We start from the raw sequence: 12,954 nt of genomic DNA on the forward strand, positions 1-12,954 counted from the left end.
CAATGGAAGAGGCGGAATGTCGAGAACACCGAAGCCTGCCTCTTGTCCGAAAGCGCCGTGGGCTTGAATTAAATTGGCCAGACGGACTCTCAAGACCTCCTCGACGAATGTTCGCCGCACCGAAGCAATTCAAAGAGAAGCGTTTTATTGGGAGGTGAAGCGACCAGACTGGCAAATAACATACAATAATCACTGAACTGTGCTTTCCTTCTATAGACAGTCATACTTTTCTCCAGTCGGGAGAGAATTCAGGGTGAGCGCGATATGCTTTCTTGAGCTTCCAGCGTGGATGAAAAAGCTACGGTCGGGTTCTTTGAAAGCAGGAAAATCTACAGAAAAAACTAAATATTGAAATTAAACCCATGTTTTTGTGAGAAAGAATTAGAACGAATAATCTGAAAGCTTTTTACATCCTCGAACAAGCCAGCCAGCCAGCCAGCCAACCTCGTGGATTTAGCAGCAACATTCCTGCTCACCCCGATCCATATATATACACCGAGAGACAATCTAGATGTCTCTGGAGTGAGCTCGCCCTGCAAAATATTTACATCTGTGGTAATTCATCTTACATTTCTATCAGGAGGTTTAAAAATATTTTTAGTACATTCTCAGCTCAGTTGCTTTTCTCTCTCTCTCTTTTGACAGTTGATTTATATATTTGTGCTTTCAAGTGCGATATACTCATTCAAGCGCTGATATTTTATGCTTCGGTTTTCTGTATGTAACCTTTCTGGGAGAGGCAGTGGGAAAGAGAAACAATGATAGCCCGAGGCTCTGTTTGAGCGTCAGCAGGATCATATTAAACAGATTGTTAAAGTGTAATTGTGCAGCAGCTCTTGCATGATGGCAGGCTTCAAGGGAAAGAGTCTTTCAGTCTTCAGTTTCAAACGGAATTGAATATGGAATAAGGGTGGTTTCCTCGCCCGCCCACCCTTCAAAGGAAGCTGGCAGCTTGCTTTTTTATGTGACATGGCAATGAGACACTTTGAGCATTTTTACTCACTTGGCAAAGCAGTTTAGATAATTCTGAAAGATGAGACCTGCTACTCCTGAATGAGTGAATAGCTGGCTAGGGAATTCTGGGAGTTGAAGTCCACACATCTTAAAGTGGCCAAGGTTGAGAAACACTGCTCTAGAGCGTCAAAGAACATTTCATCAAACAGGGAGGATTTTTCTGAATGCTTATACTAAAGTCAAGCCTTTGAACCAAGCTTGACTCTTGGTGACTTCGTGGTCACAGCCATGCACTTATCTAGGCATCAGTACAGAACTGTTTTCCATCACTTTCTTTCAGGATCTTTTTCTCAACTTCCCAGTCTAGCCTACAGCCTTAGAATTTCATTGTGGTTTACCTTCCATGTAGCAAACTAACCCAGCCCTGCTTATCTTCCAAGCTGAGATAAGGTTGGTGGCATGCTGCCAACTCCATTGTACATCAGATTAATCTGTTAGAAGCTACTGAAATGAGTATGTATTATGTGAAGTGGTTTTCTTGAAAATAATTGCTTCAAAGCGAACCAACTGATAGTTTGCAACATTGAGAAAGGGCCTCATAACAGAATTGGTAACCATTAATGTTATAGTGATCCTTCCATCCATTACAGGTCATGGCTGAATGAATGTTAACAATTGGAAAACAATTTCCAGCTACAGTTTTCCAGACCCCTTTAAAGCATGCCATTAAGTCATTTAAAATGATGATGATTTCTACAAGCCTTTTGTTCTGATTAGCAGCATTTTATTTGACCTCATGCCTATTTTATGTGCATGTTTCCCAACTTTTTTAGATTAAAAAAGAAAAAAGAACATGTCATCCATTCTGTGATAAAAGCCCTTTACATTTAAAAAGATATGGCAATAGTGACTCAAAGGTTGGGAGTAGTTCATGCTTTTCTATGCTGGGAAAAACTGCACCTGCTCGATTCCTTTTCATTCTCCATGTCATAAAATTGTAGACTTTTAATGTTGGAAAGGAAATTAAAAATCATCCAAACTAACCTCCTTCTCAAGAAGAAAATGGATGTCCAGTGAGTCAAAGACCACCAACATTTGCAAGTGTTTGCTCCAGTCTCAAATAATTCTAGTTATTAGGTTTCTCAAAAATCCTTTTCATTACCATTTTGATTTCTGACCCAAATGTTGGCAGTTGTAAATTAGTTTCTATATAATTAAGGTTTAGCTGATCTTCACAATGAACAAAGTCACATTTAACGAAGGATTCCTTGTACACATCTCATAGGCCAAAATCCAGTGTTCCATCTCAAGGCGTCTGTTCACCAAGTGGGAATTTATCACCCTTCTTGTTAAGCTGTTCTTGTTAAGATGTCTGGAATCTCATTTGCACCTTCAAATGTATCTGTGGGCTCAGAGGCCTCTGAAGAAATTTACAGTAAGATCATTTTGTTTTATTTCCTAGAACTTTAATCCTCCCTCCCTTCCTCCTTTTGGCAGTTTTAAAATTCATGACAGGGAGTGGGCAGCTCCTGAAACAGAATGCAGAAATATCCTTATTATACATAAAGGTTTTTCCTTAGCAGCCCCCTTCACTAATGCTTGGTTTCTTTGGTGTTTAATACCTGGGGCATAAACTTCTCCTGGACTGAAATGAATACTTCTTGCAGGTGGGCAAGAAAAGTATCTGTTGGTATGGTGATGTTCATAGGCACCAGGTTGCTTATTGCAGATTTATGTTCATACAGCACTGTGTGTGTGTGTTACTCATGATTGTACTATCAGCAAGACTTGTTTCTTAATCTTCTTAAGTCTGTTGGAAGGGGTTGGTATTAATGAGTGTGATTTTATTCCCAGTTATACATATACACCCCTAAAGCATCCCATACAGATTGGTCTTCAAACACTGAAGTATCAGAGGTTCTATGATGCTGACACTTAAGTCCTAGCAACCTTTCCTATAACATAACTTAATTATTTCTGGATAACTAAGTGAAGTTTGATCCTTATTGGACCAGGGACACGGCTGTTATCTCAGCAAACAGGAGATGTGTTTACAATACCCTCTGCTAAGTCCAGCTCTAGACCAGACACCAAGTCAGGTAAGTCACACTTTTTAATTGTTTACTGTCAGCTCCCAAATCCCATTCTGCAAACAGTCATCAATAGATCACTGAGCAATTTGGAGCACAGTAGATCAGTTTTTTATAACTATCAGACAACAGAGGAAGCCATTGCCATTTTACCAGCTATAAGCAGATTTATTTATTTATTTATTTATCATATTTATATAGCTGCCCATATCACACAAGGTAATTACCATTCTTGCATTCTTGTGTTTTGAACTTCCTTGACAATAGGATCTTTCAGGATCAGAGAATATTTCAAATGACATGGCGCCAACATACCTCAATGTTCAATGTTCTCTTGTTTCTGAAATCCAATTATATGTGTTCATGAACAAAAAAACCTTTCCCTCTGCAGTCCCTGCCATATCTTTAAAATCTTTTTCAGTAGCTCTTGTGGTCACATTGGGAGATAAAGGAAAGAAGAGGAGATAAAAATAGCCAGTGAGCAGCTGTTTGCAAAACTAATATTTATCATGTGGTAAATCATAAATTGACCTGATTTTAAATGAAGGTAAATATAGGGCTGTTCACATTTTGGAAATTATTTGGAATAAGTGCTTTGGATCCCACTTAAGTGTGAACACAGCACTACTCTGCCCAAATCTCTTTTCCAGTATGATATATTGCAAGGATTCCAAAAGATCTATAAAAATTACCAATCAAGCTGTGCTTTCATCTGCAATTATGCCTTCACTGGGTTGTACTTCCCAATAAGTTATGGTATGTCAAATATGAACAGCAAAAAAAAAAAAAAAAAAATCACTTGGAGGCATAAGAACTTATTTTCTATAATATTTGCTTAAGTGGTATTTCATTTGTGATGAAGTTCACCAACATTCTTTCGTTCTTCTTTACTCAGTTGGACACATTCCAGTTATTATTAATTTTAATTTCCTCATTATATTTGGAAGACATAATAATCCTCAGCTACTGCTTTCCTAATATTCTGTTTTTTTTCAGGCTCTCGTCAAGACACAGACTTGCTCTTGGAACAAAACCCATTTAAAATCCCAGCAGATATTGATATTTTCTTGCTGCGGGACAAACAGAAAGAAAAAGCCAGGATGGTATGTAGAAAATACAGGACATTTCTGAAAGAAATTCTTCCCAGCCATGGCCAGTCAGGGTGCTGACTATGTGATGTGCCCTCTTCCCACTGAACTAGTGTACTGTCTCACTGAGTTAAGAGGTTTCATGGCATAAACAATGCCATTATTCATGCAATATTATTTTGCATGGGTCAAGGAGAATCTCTGAGACTTTTGGAAAAACTCTATGCTACAAATAAGATGTACCGATAGTTCTGGAAATGAGTCAAAAGTGCAACCTAAGCTGAAGTGGGGAGAACTTATTTTTTACAAAGACTACACATGATAGCAGAGGATTGACCGTTCAGACAGCCTGGATAGAGAGAATCTTCTTTCTTTAGGATTCATAAGATTGGAATCAGTCTTATAGCCTTTGGCCATGCTAGCTGGAGATGATGGTAACTGGAACTCAATCCAACTGGAGGGCCAGCAGGTTAGGGAAGCTTAATCTTTGTTTCCCTCGCATAGTCTTGCTCAGAACTGGATTAAACAAATGTGTGATAGCAGCATCAAAACTAATTTCACAGCAAGTATATTTCATGTATAAATGATCTCATAGAGTGTGGATAATTGGTTCTAATGTTACAAAATACAATTCCATTCTTATCTCCTGGGCAACTGCATTTTCTTATACAGTCCTTTACACTGGAGATATGCTTTTGATGGTGCAGTCATCTTGTGAGACCTCTGATAGCTGGATGGAGCTGTTGGTCAACCTGTTCTTCCTTTACCTCTAGGAGCGAGAACGACGGAAGACTCTGAAGGTCCATGAGAAGATGACGTGCTCCACTTTGCAGAGTGCCAAACAGTCGGGGTTCAAGAAAGAGATCCAGATGGAAGAAGAAGCTGAGGACAACGAGTTAGCAGCAGAAGCTGAACGACTCAAAGCTCTCCGAGAAAGCATCTCTTGGAAGATAGCAATTACTAAAGGTAGCTGAGGAAAGTAACCAGATCCTAGGATACAATGAAGCAGGATAAATGCTTGGTATCAAAACATACACCGCATAAGATTCCAGCTTCAAATTCTTGCTTTCCACATTCAGACTGAAATTACAATTTCAGATATGGTTTCCCGAAGGTCTGATCTAGGAGAGGGTGCAGACTTGCTTTAGGTTAGCCATTCTCTTCCTATCTTTTGTTAGCACTATAACTTCAAAGTAAAACACATTCAGGGTTATCTGCTCCAAGCCTTCAAGAGAAAAGCAGTTGGAGTGGGAGGATTATTTTGAATAGGAAAATGGCCAAAGCAGCAGGCCTCTGAACGCTTATCAGTCTTTCTATAATCTTTCATTTGCTGTTTGGGATTTTTCAAACAAGTCATTAAGGAAACATATATGCAAATAATTTCAGGAAAGAATTTACCATAAAGGGAAAAGTATGGACTCTCTTTTACAGGATCAGCTTAAATTTGCTTTACATCTTGACCATAAGTTGGAGGATGAGATGAACACAATTTTCTTAAGTGCTTCCAAAATATTTCTAAAATGCTTCTGTAATGTAGATGCGATTCACCAGAGCTGAACATTTCTAAAGGGCTCTTATCATATGCCATGAGATCATATGAAAGAGTTTCTATGGGCACCAAATTCTACAAATTCCTGCTGTCTCCAGAAATGGTATCTGCTGCTATAATGCATACTAGTCACCTGCACATTTAAGATGTCCAAAATAAAAAGATCAAACTTTTATTTACAAGTGCTCAGAAAATGAGGTTAAGTGAAATAAATAGAGCAAATTTGAGTAGAAGGGATGAAGAGCAGCTTCACAGAAAAGCAGGACCCTTTGCAGTAATGGAACAGTCAATCTGTAAGCCATGGAGCTGATTAAATTGTTGGTGGTAGGCTGCTCTCAACCAGTTCAATCAACTGAAAGAGATTTTGGAAGCCCTGCGAAAAGTGTTGCTCTCTCACCTCACTGTTGCATGCTGTATTTGGATGTTGTAGCTTGCACAACTGCCTCTTTTTTCCTTCTTTCCTTCCTTCCTTCTTTCTTTTCTTTCTTTTTCCCCCAGACCAGGTTGTAGAGAGAGAGACCATGTATGACTACATCAATCAGAAACGACAGATGTTCTTGCTACAGGTATTTAATTTAGTTCTGGTGGCATTGCCTGTACATCAGTTTGAGATCGTAGAGAGGAGTATGGGATTTGAACTAGGGAAATCTGGGGTCAAATCCCATTTGGCCATCAAGTTCACTGGAGGGCCTTGGGGAGGCTGCTGCTTCCAACCAAATTATTGTGAGGATAAAATGGGAGGAAACAGCACCAGCCTGACTGAATGTTTTGAAAAGAGAAGGGCTGATTACAAATGCAGCAGTAAGTGGAGTTGCTTCATTGCAACTTGATGGTAGCTTTTAATGTGAGGAATTATTTCAGTGAGCTGCCTGGTGGAAGATGCTTGTTGACTTATGCCATGGGCTTCTCTGCTTGTATAGGTTCTGGTGGGGAAAGACACTGATGTCCCATTTGTAGCCATGGGATGTTTTCCTATGTCTAGGAATGTGTGTGTTTGTGTGCATGTATATGTGTATGTGTGTAGATATATAAATACAGATACAGATACATCTTACCATAGATATATCTGTTAAAAAGAGAAAGAAATAATTGGATAGCTTTTGAGTAATAGCACTAGAAGTCAATTAACTGAAAAGAAACGTTTCTGTGCCTCCCTTCCCTTCTCAAACACCTTTGGCTTACATTTCAGTATGCTGTAACTGTGAAAAAAGATGAAATTCAGAAACTGGAAAATCTGGCAGTGGAAGAAGAAGCAAAGCTGGAAAAAGCTGAGGAAGACCTGGAAAGGGACGCTGCCATGTTTGATGAGTTCCTGAAAGAGAATGACCGAAACTCTGCACAAGCCCTGAAAATGTAACACTCAACTGCAAGTTCGATGCTGTAGCATTCATAAAAATCTCAAGTCCTGGGGAGGCGACAGTTTGTAGTAGAAGGAGACACAGAATCTGCCACCAAGTGTTGCGGTAGCTCCCTATGAGCATTTCTGCAATCATATTGACTAAAGGGGCACTTGATAGCTTTCTTTTGGGGTCTTCCAGGGCCACAGAGGTCATGGCAGTAACAGGGCATGACATCAGAGGTGGAGGAATTGCAATATTTGCCTTGGGTTTTTTCCTCTACTTTCTGTAGGATTTAACTTTCTACAAAAATAAAATCATGGGCATGCACAGGCAGGCAGACAATGAAATGTGTGCAATGACATCATCATGCAAATGTAGTGACTTATGTATTAGTGTCAGATGTCAGTCTGCAACTACATCATCACTGCATGTATGTGACAATGCCATCATGATAAAGTCATCGCTGTGGGATGCCACAGACACTAAGTAGAATAGGTACATAGGACAAGTAAGTGGAGATTTTACATACAGGTACCTGTTTTCTTCATTATCTTGCAGCGGAGGGGGAACAGAAAATCACATTCAATAAATGTGACCCTCTTGCCATCCATATATGGGATGCTCTGGAAGTTAGAAAAAGGAGCGAGGGGTAGAAGCAGGGATAGAAGCACACCCTATAGCCCACCTTCAGCAATTCATGTGCAATGGTGCTCTTTCACTGATGTTTCTGCATGTTGTGTGAATGTCTACATAACAATGAGACTTTCATACATACAGATGGAGCTGTACTGGCTTCCCTACAAGCAGGAACCCTGCACTATCAAGTTTCTTCTTGAAATGAAATCTCCAGCCCTGGCTTCATTGCAGGGCACAAATGAAAGCAGTAAATGAATTCAGTGCATTTGGTCAGGAATGCCTGAAGAAGGCAAGGACAGATGGCAGCTATGCAGGAGTTTAGTCCAGTGTTTCTCAGTGTCAGCAACGTTAAGAGGTATGGACTTCAACTCCCGGAGTTCCCCACCCAGCCATTTGCATGGGTGGGGAATTCTGGGAGTTGAAGTCCATACCTCTTAACGTTGCTGACCTTGAGAAACACTGGTCTAGTCACTGTACTGCATTCACCCCATAGCACTTAGTCCTCTTGAGATAGTTTGGGGATTCCCAGTCCCATCTCCTCTTTAATCAGGATTTTGTAATTCCTTTGTTTCCTGCAACAATGGCACTCACTAGGAGAGTGAGTGATTGGAATGAAAAGGTTGAATTCAGAGGCTGCAAAGAGACTTTTTGTATGGCTTCATGCAAATAAATAAATAAAAATCCACACACACTCACCCCTTGGCCCCCGTCCACCCCTGCCAATGAAAGTTAAAATGGAGCAAAGCAATTCTAGCACAAGACAGTCACTCCCAGGGAAACTTTGTTTCAATTTAACTTTCAGGTGTGTTTTATTAATGTGTGGAAAATTCAAAGATGCCATTTTAATGTAGTCTGAAAGTGGCAACTTCCACTTAACCATGCTTAGTCTTTCATCATCTCTTTCTGCAGAGTGTGTAGACTTGGCCATTCAAAATTCCCAAGGAATTCAGCTTGCCCAGCTGCAGACCATATCTGGCATATTGTTTTCCTAACTGGTCTGAAAGGGGTGGCCAGAGATGCTTGGTGGGCTCAAGGAGTGGCTTAAGTGATGCTCACCTTCTGTCTAAAAGCTGGAGAACAAATGATTTATTTCAAAAATGACATCCTGATTTTTTAGTTTCAACAGAACACTCATATCAGCTTACATCTCCAAAGAGAGGGACAGGGTTATGGGTCATCAACATATTGAGGACAGCCAAATCATATCTTTGAGCAATTCTGCCTCTAATGGTTTCATTGGAGATGATAACTGCTAGGGTTCTGCATGCTTTGAAAATGATTCAGAAGTGCTTCAGACCATACGTGCCTGCAGCAAACTCAGCCTGTGTCAAAGGGAAAACACACAGTGATCTCATGACACAAACACCAGCCTTGCATACGTGCATCCCAATGTTTAACACAGGTATGTATGTCATGGGTTTTGCATCATGACTCAGAGTTATTCACCTTGCCTCTCCTGCAGACCCCTGGGCTTTAGATCTCATCCAAGTGCAGCATTTCTCAGCTATCCCTTAAAGAGCTCAAAGGTTTCTCAAGCTTCTGCCCAACTCTGAAAAAAGATACGGCTGCTTTAAGAAACGCATTCAGAGTTAATTAAATTCTTCATTGAATTCATAATAGAGAATTTATTTGTCAAACCTTTTCTACTACCCCATTTCAGGGAGTCAGATGCCAAATAATTCATGAGTATATTTATCTATTTCTATACTATTCTTTTTCTTATTTAACAAAGAGAAGCAAAACCACCTACTGATATTTTTAAAGGATTACAAAACTGCTAAGTAATCTAACAGCAGGCAGTAAGTTTCCTGCAGCTAGTTAGGGTTTTTTACAGGCATATCTTCCTCTTCCAACCCAGACCAACAGAAACATTTTTTCAACTATTAAAAAAAAGCTCATACTGAAGTTCTAGAATTGAATCTATGTTGACAGATTAGGAAAGCTACCTTATCTGGTCTCTGAATAGCATGTAGGCTGTAGATACTCCCTAAAGACAGTGTTTACCAGACAGGAGTCACCTATAAGGTCTAAAAGAAATATACAGGTAGATGATAGTTACATGGTCACCCCACTGTTGACCATGAAAAAAAGAACCCACTGTTGTGTCATCTAGTACAGTGAGTCAAACCAACCTGAGATTGAGAAGTATTACTTTCTACATATCCTTCAGCCAAATTTCCAACCAATATATGAGTAGAGACAAGAAAGACAAGACTGTGGGAAGGAGAGAAATGGAACAACATCAGGAAGAAGTTTATGTCTCTCTAGCAATTGCCTCTGGCTTCCATGGTGGCCTGAAACTTTGAGGTCTGTCTTAATTCTAATGTCGCTTATCTCCTGTCATGTTCTGCAGCTAATTTCTCTCTTTATTTCTTTTTTTCTTAGTGCTGAAAAAGAAACCAAAGCAAAACTGGAGAAAATAATTGAGATCCGAGAGCTGACAGCACAAATGATGAACATCCAAAGGTAGCAGTTACAGAAGATATAATCCAGGGTATATTTTCCTTCCTCCCTGTTTCCCTCACCTGGATGTCCCAATGCAGTCAAATGTTCTGTAGATCTTTATAACATGCTAAATGTTTAATCTTATGAATTATATGCCTAAATTATGGGTAACAAGGTTCCATAGGTTTCCATTGATTTCCCTCTCCAATGAACTTTACTCTCATAGATTGCTAAAAACATTGATGTCTCCAAAGATAACAATCTCCGTTGTTATTTCCCCCAAGAGTGCAATGGAATGACCCTGCCTATAAAACATTTGGGAAGATGTAAAGAAATACCTTGTTTGAGATGCACTGAAATGAAAAAAAAAAGTTGCTATTACTCTTCTACCCCAGTATCAGAAATAAGGAATTAGCCCTGCTTCAGGAATTATTTTTAAACCAATGGTGTCTCTACCCCCAGATTTTCTGCCTGGAAATGATGGCCCGGGGGGGGGGGGGGATCAATTAAAATTTCATTTAAAAGATAAAAACTTCCTTGAGTTGAGTTTGACTTTGGGTGATTACCTAGATATAACAATGTTGTTTTCTTGGCAAGAATATGAAACTGGTTTTCCATAATGTTTTTTCCAGAATGCATTTTTACTACTGCTCTGGGATTTAATGATAGCCTCCCATCTAAGAACTAACCAAATCTGACCTTGCTTACCTGCCAAGGTCAGCTAAATGCTGCCACCTGCTGGGACAGATTTCATTTGGCTTTGTCTGAATCACTTGTCTGAAGGCAGAAGAAAAGGGAGCCAGTGGAGTCGCACCAGAGGAATCAGAATTGTGGTAGCTGCATGGGCCCATAAATGGCACAAGGAAAGAGATGGGGAGATGGGGCTCTGGAAGGACCAGATTCTTTTCATGACCAGCCCACAAAGATAATCACCCATCAATATGCCATGCTCTTAGTGTGAAGATGTCCTTACATCAGGCAATATAAAACTACTTGTTCATCTTCCACCAAAGGACTCGGGCATATGGACAGTAAAATTAAGGGACATTTTTGGGGCTTCCTCTTTCCCTGAACCCCTCCCCAAATAATGAAGGAGTGGTGCTCAGCAAGCCTCAGCAGTGGCAGCAGTGCCTGGCTGACCTTCTCTGGGTTAGAAACTCAGCAGGTCAGCCCTGGCAGTTACATGGATGAGAGGCTACCACAGAAGATCAAAGCTGCAGGCTAGACCAGGAAGTTGAAAAGCATCCTGGAGAAAGGATATTGCATTTTTAAATTGTTGCTTGGATGTGTCCATCATGTCACCAGGAGTCAAGCTAAACTTTAAGATTTTGCCTTTCTTCCTAAGCAACAATGTCTAGTTTGCACTTCTTTCTCTACATCCAAATGGTTTCCCAGGTAGATCAGTGTCCCAAACAACCATTTATTGGGACAGATATAACCCTAATGTATAGTTAGGCCAAGCTATACATTATTTGCCAACCAATTTCAGACTTAGGGCTTCAGATCCTGAATTGCCATCTGCTTTTTAAAAATGTTTGTCAAATGGTGCTGGTCTTGAGTATCACAACAAAACAGCTTGATTCTGTAAATACAGTTCAATATTTCACCTGAGCTGTCCTTATAAAGCTCTTATAGTCTGAAACTATAAATTAGCCACTTGAGGGGCTGGGGAGAAGGCCTTCATATTTCTGGGAAGGAGAACACTCCAGGTGTTGCTGAATGACATCCTGGTATCTGCCACCTGTAGCTATGATAGCTAGTGCTCTCTGCAGATCATGAAGGTTTTGTCTGCTTCTTCCTTTTCTTTGGTAAGGAAGAAAGTTGTTGCTTGGGGAACTGTTTCCTTTGAGTGATTGTCTTCTGGTTGTTGGGGTTGCTAGCTGTTTTTTTTTCCCCCTTTTGTAGGAGGTAAGGTTGGAAGGATTTTTGTTGGCCTGTCCCAGCAGCCTTCAGCATTCTGTTCCTGGTACCTTAGGCATTGTTTAAAATCTCTCTTCCTTTTCCACCCCAGCCATTGTGACAACATGAAGTCATGGTTGCAGCTACCAAAAAAGCATCTGGTTGCAAAATTGCCAGTATGCTACACTTTCACCATCACAGTTAGCAAGAGGTTTTTAAATGCAGCAGAGAAACGGTGGCTTGGTGGCTTTGCAGCTACATTTTATAGCACCTGCTCAGATGTTTGTGTAGAGAGACAATGTACACTCAATAGGTTCTGTAAATACAGAGCAGGGAAGCAATTTATTCCTTTTTCCATGGATTGAGATGTATTTGAGCAGTAGCTTGGGACAGGCATAACATGAATGACTTTTGCATCCCCTTTCTGGTCATCTGGAGCAATTCTCTGCATTCTGAAATCTGCAGTGGGAAAGACAGAGTGCCAGCTTCAAAATCATTTGGAGGGATTGGGGAGTGGAAATTATATTACAGGAGAAATTTCTCCAAAGAGTTCTTTGATAATTCGCATCAGACACTCTTTCATTGAAAGGCAGATTATTTATTACAATATTGGAAGCCGCAAAGGCTAACCTAAAGAGGAGTGGGGCTGCAACCCTGTTATATTGATTTATGTTAATATGTGTGCTTGTGTGTGCATATAATTAGTAAATTAGTTGATTGGTTATAGTAGCGTATGCAGTCTGTGATGGTGAAGTAATGAGGAAGGCACTATAAAACAATCGCTTGTTGAGCTGGATCAGGACTGTCTTCTTTGACACAAAAGTTAAAGTTGATGCATATATTTTTTCTAGGCATTATCTCCTTGCAGTTTCGCTTCCCAGCACTATCACTGTCTCCTGATGTCCTATCCAATATTCTTTAGATCTAAATGTTTTATGGCTATCCGTTTACTT

The 12,954-nt window shown here is 40.1% G+C and overlaps 1 protein-coding gene across 2 annotated transcripts in view; it reads left to right on the plus strand.

The window, feature by feature from the left end:
• CFAP100 (cilia and flagella associated protein 100) overlaps positions 1–12,954 on the plus strand; it is a 24,949-nt gene continuing 11,995 nt past the window's right edge. Inside the window, exons 1-8 of one of the 2 annotated variants that reach the window (XM_025172913.2) lie at positions 1–555; positions 2,240–2,389; positions 2,970–3,053; positions 4,041–4,147; positions 4,906–5,098; positions 6,180–6,247; positions 6,871–7,034; positions 10,043–10,123. In XM_025172913.2, coding sequence (XP_025028681.1) covers positions 2,323–2,389; positions 2,970–3,053; positions 4,041–4,147; positions 4,906–5,098; positions 6,180–6,247; positions 6,871–7,034; positions 10,043–10,123 — 764 coding nt within the window. In that variant the 5' untranslated portion in view covers positions 1–555; positions 2,240–2,322. The remainder of the gene's footprint in view (positions 556–2,239; positions 2,390–2,969; positions 3,054–4,040; positions 4,148–4,905; positions 5,099–6,179; positions 6,248–6,870; positions 7,035–10,042; positions 10,124–12,954) is intronic. The other variant, XM_088134276.1, reaches the window with a different exon arrangement.

The sequence above is a fragment of the Python bivittatus genome, unplaced genomic scaffold (genome assembly GCF_059951505.1).
Source record: "Python bivittatus isolate LINGU-HERP-01145 unplaced genomic scaffold, Pbiv_v1 ctg000080_np1212, whole genome shotgun sequence".
Lineage (NCBI taxonomy): Eukaryota > Metazoa > Chordata > Lepidosauria > Squamata > Pythonidae > Python > Python bivittatus.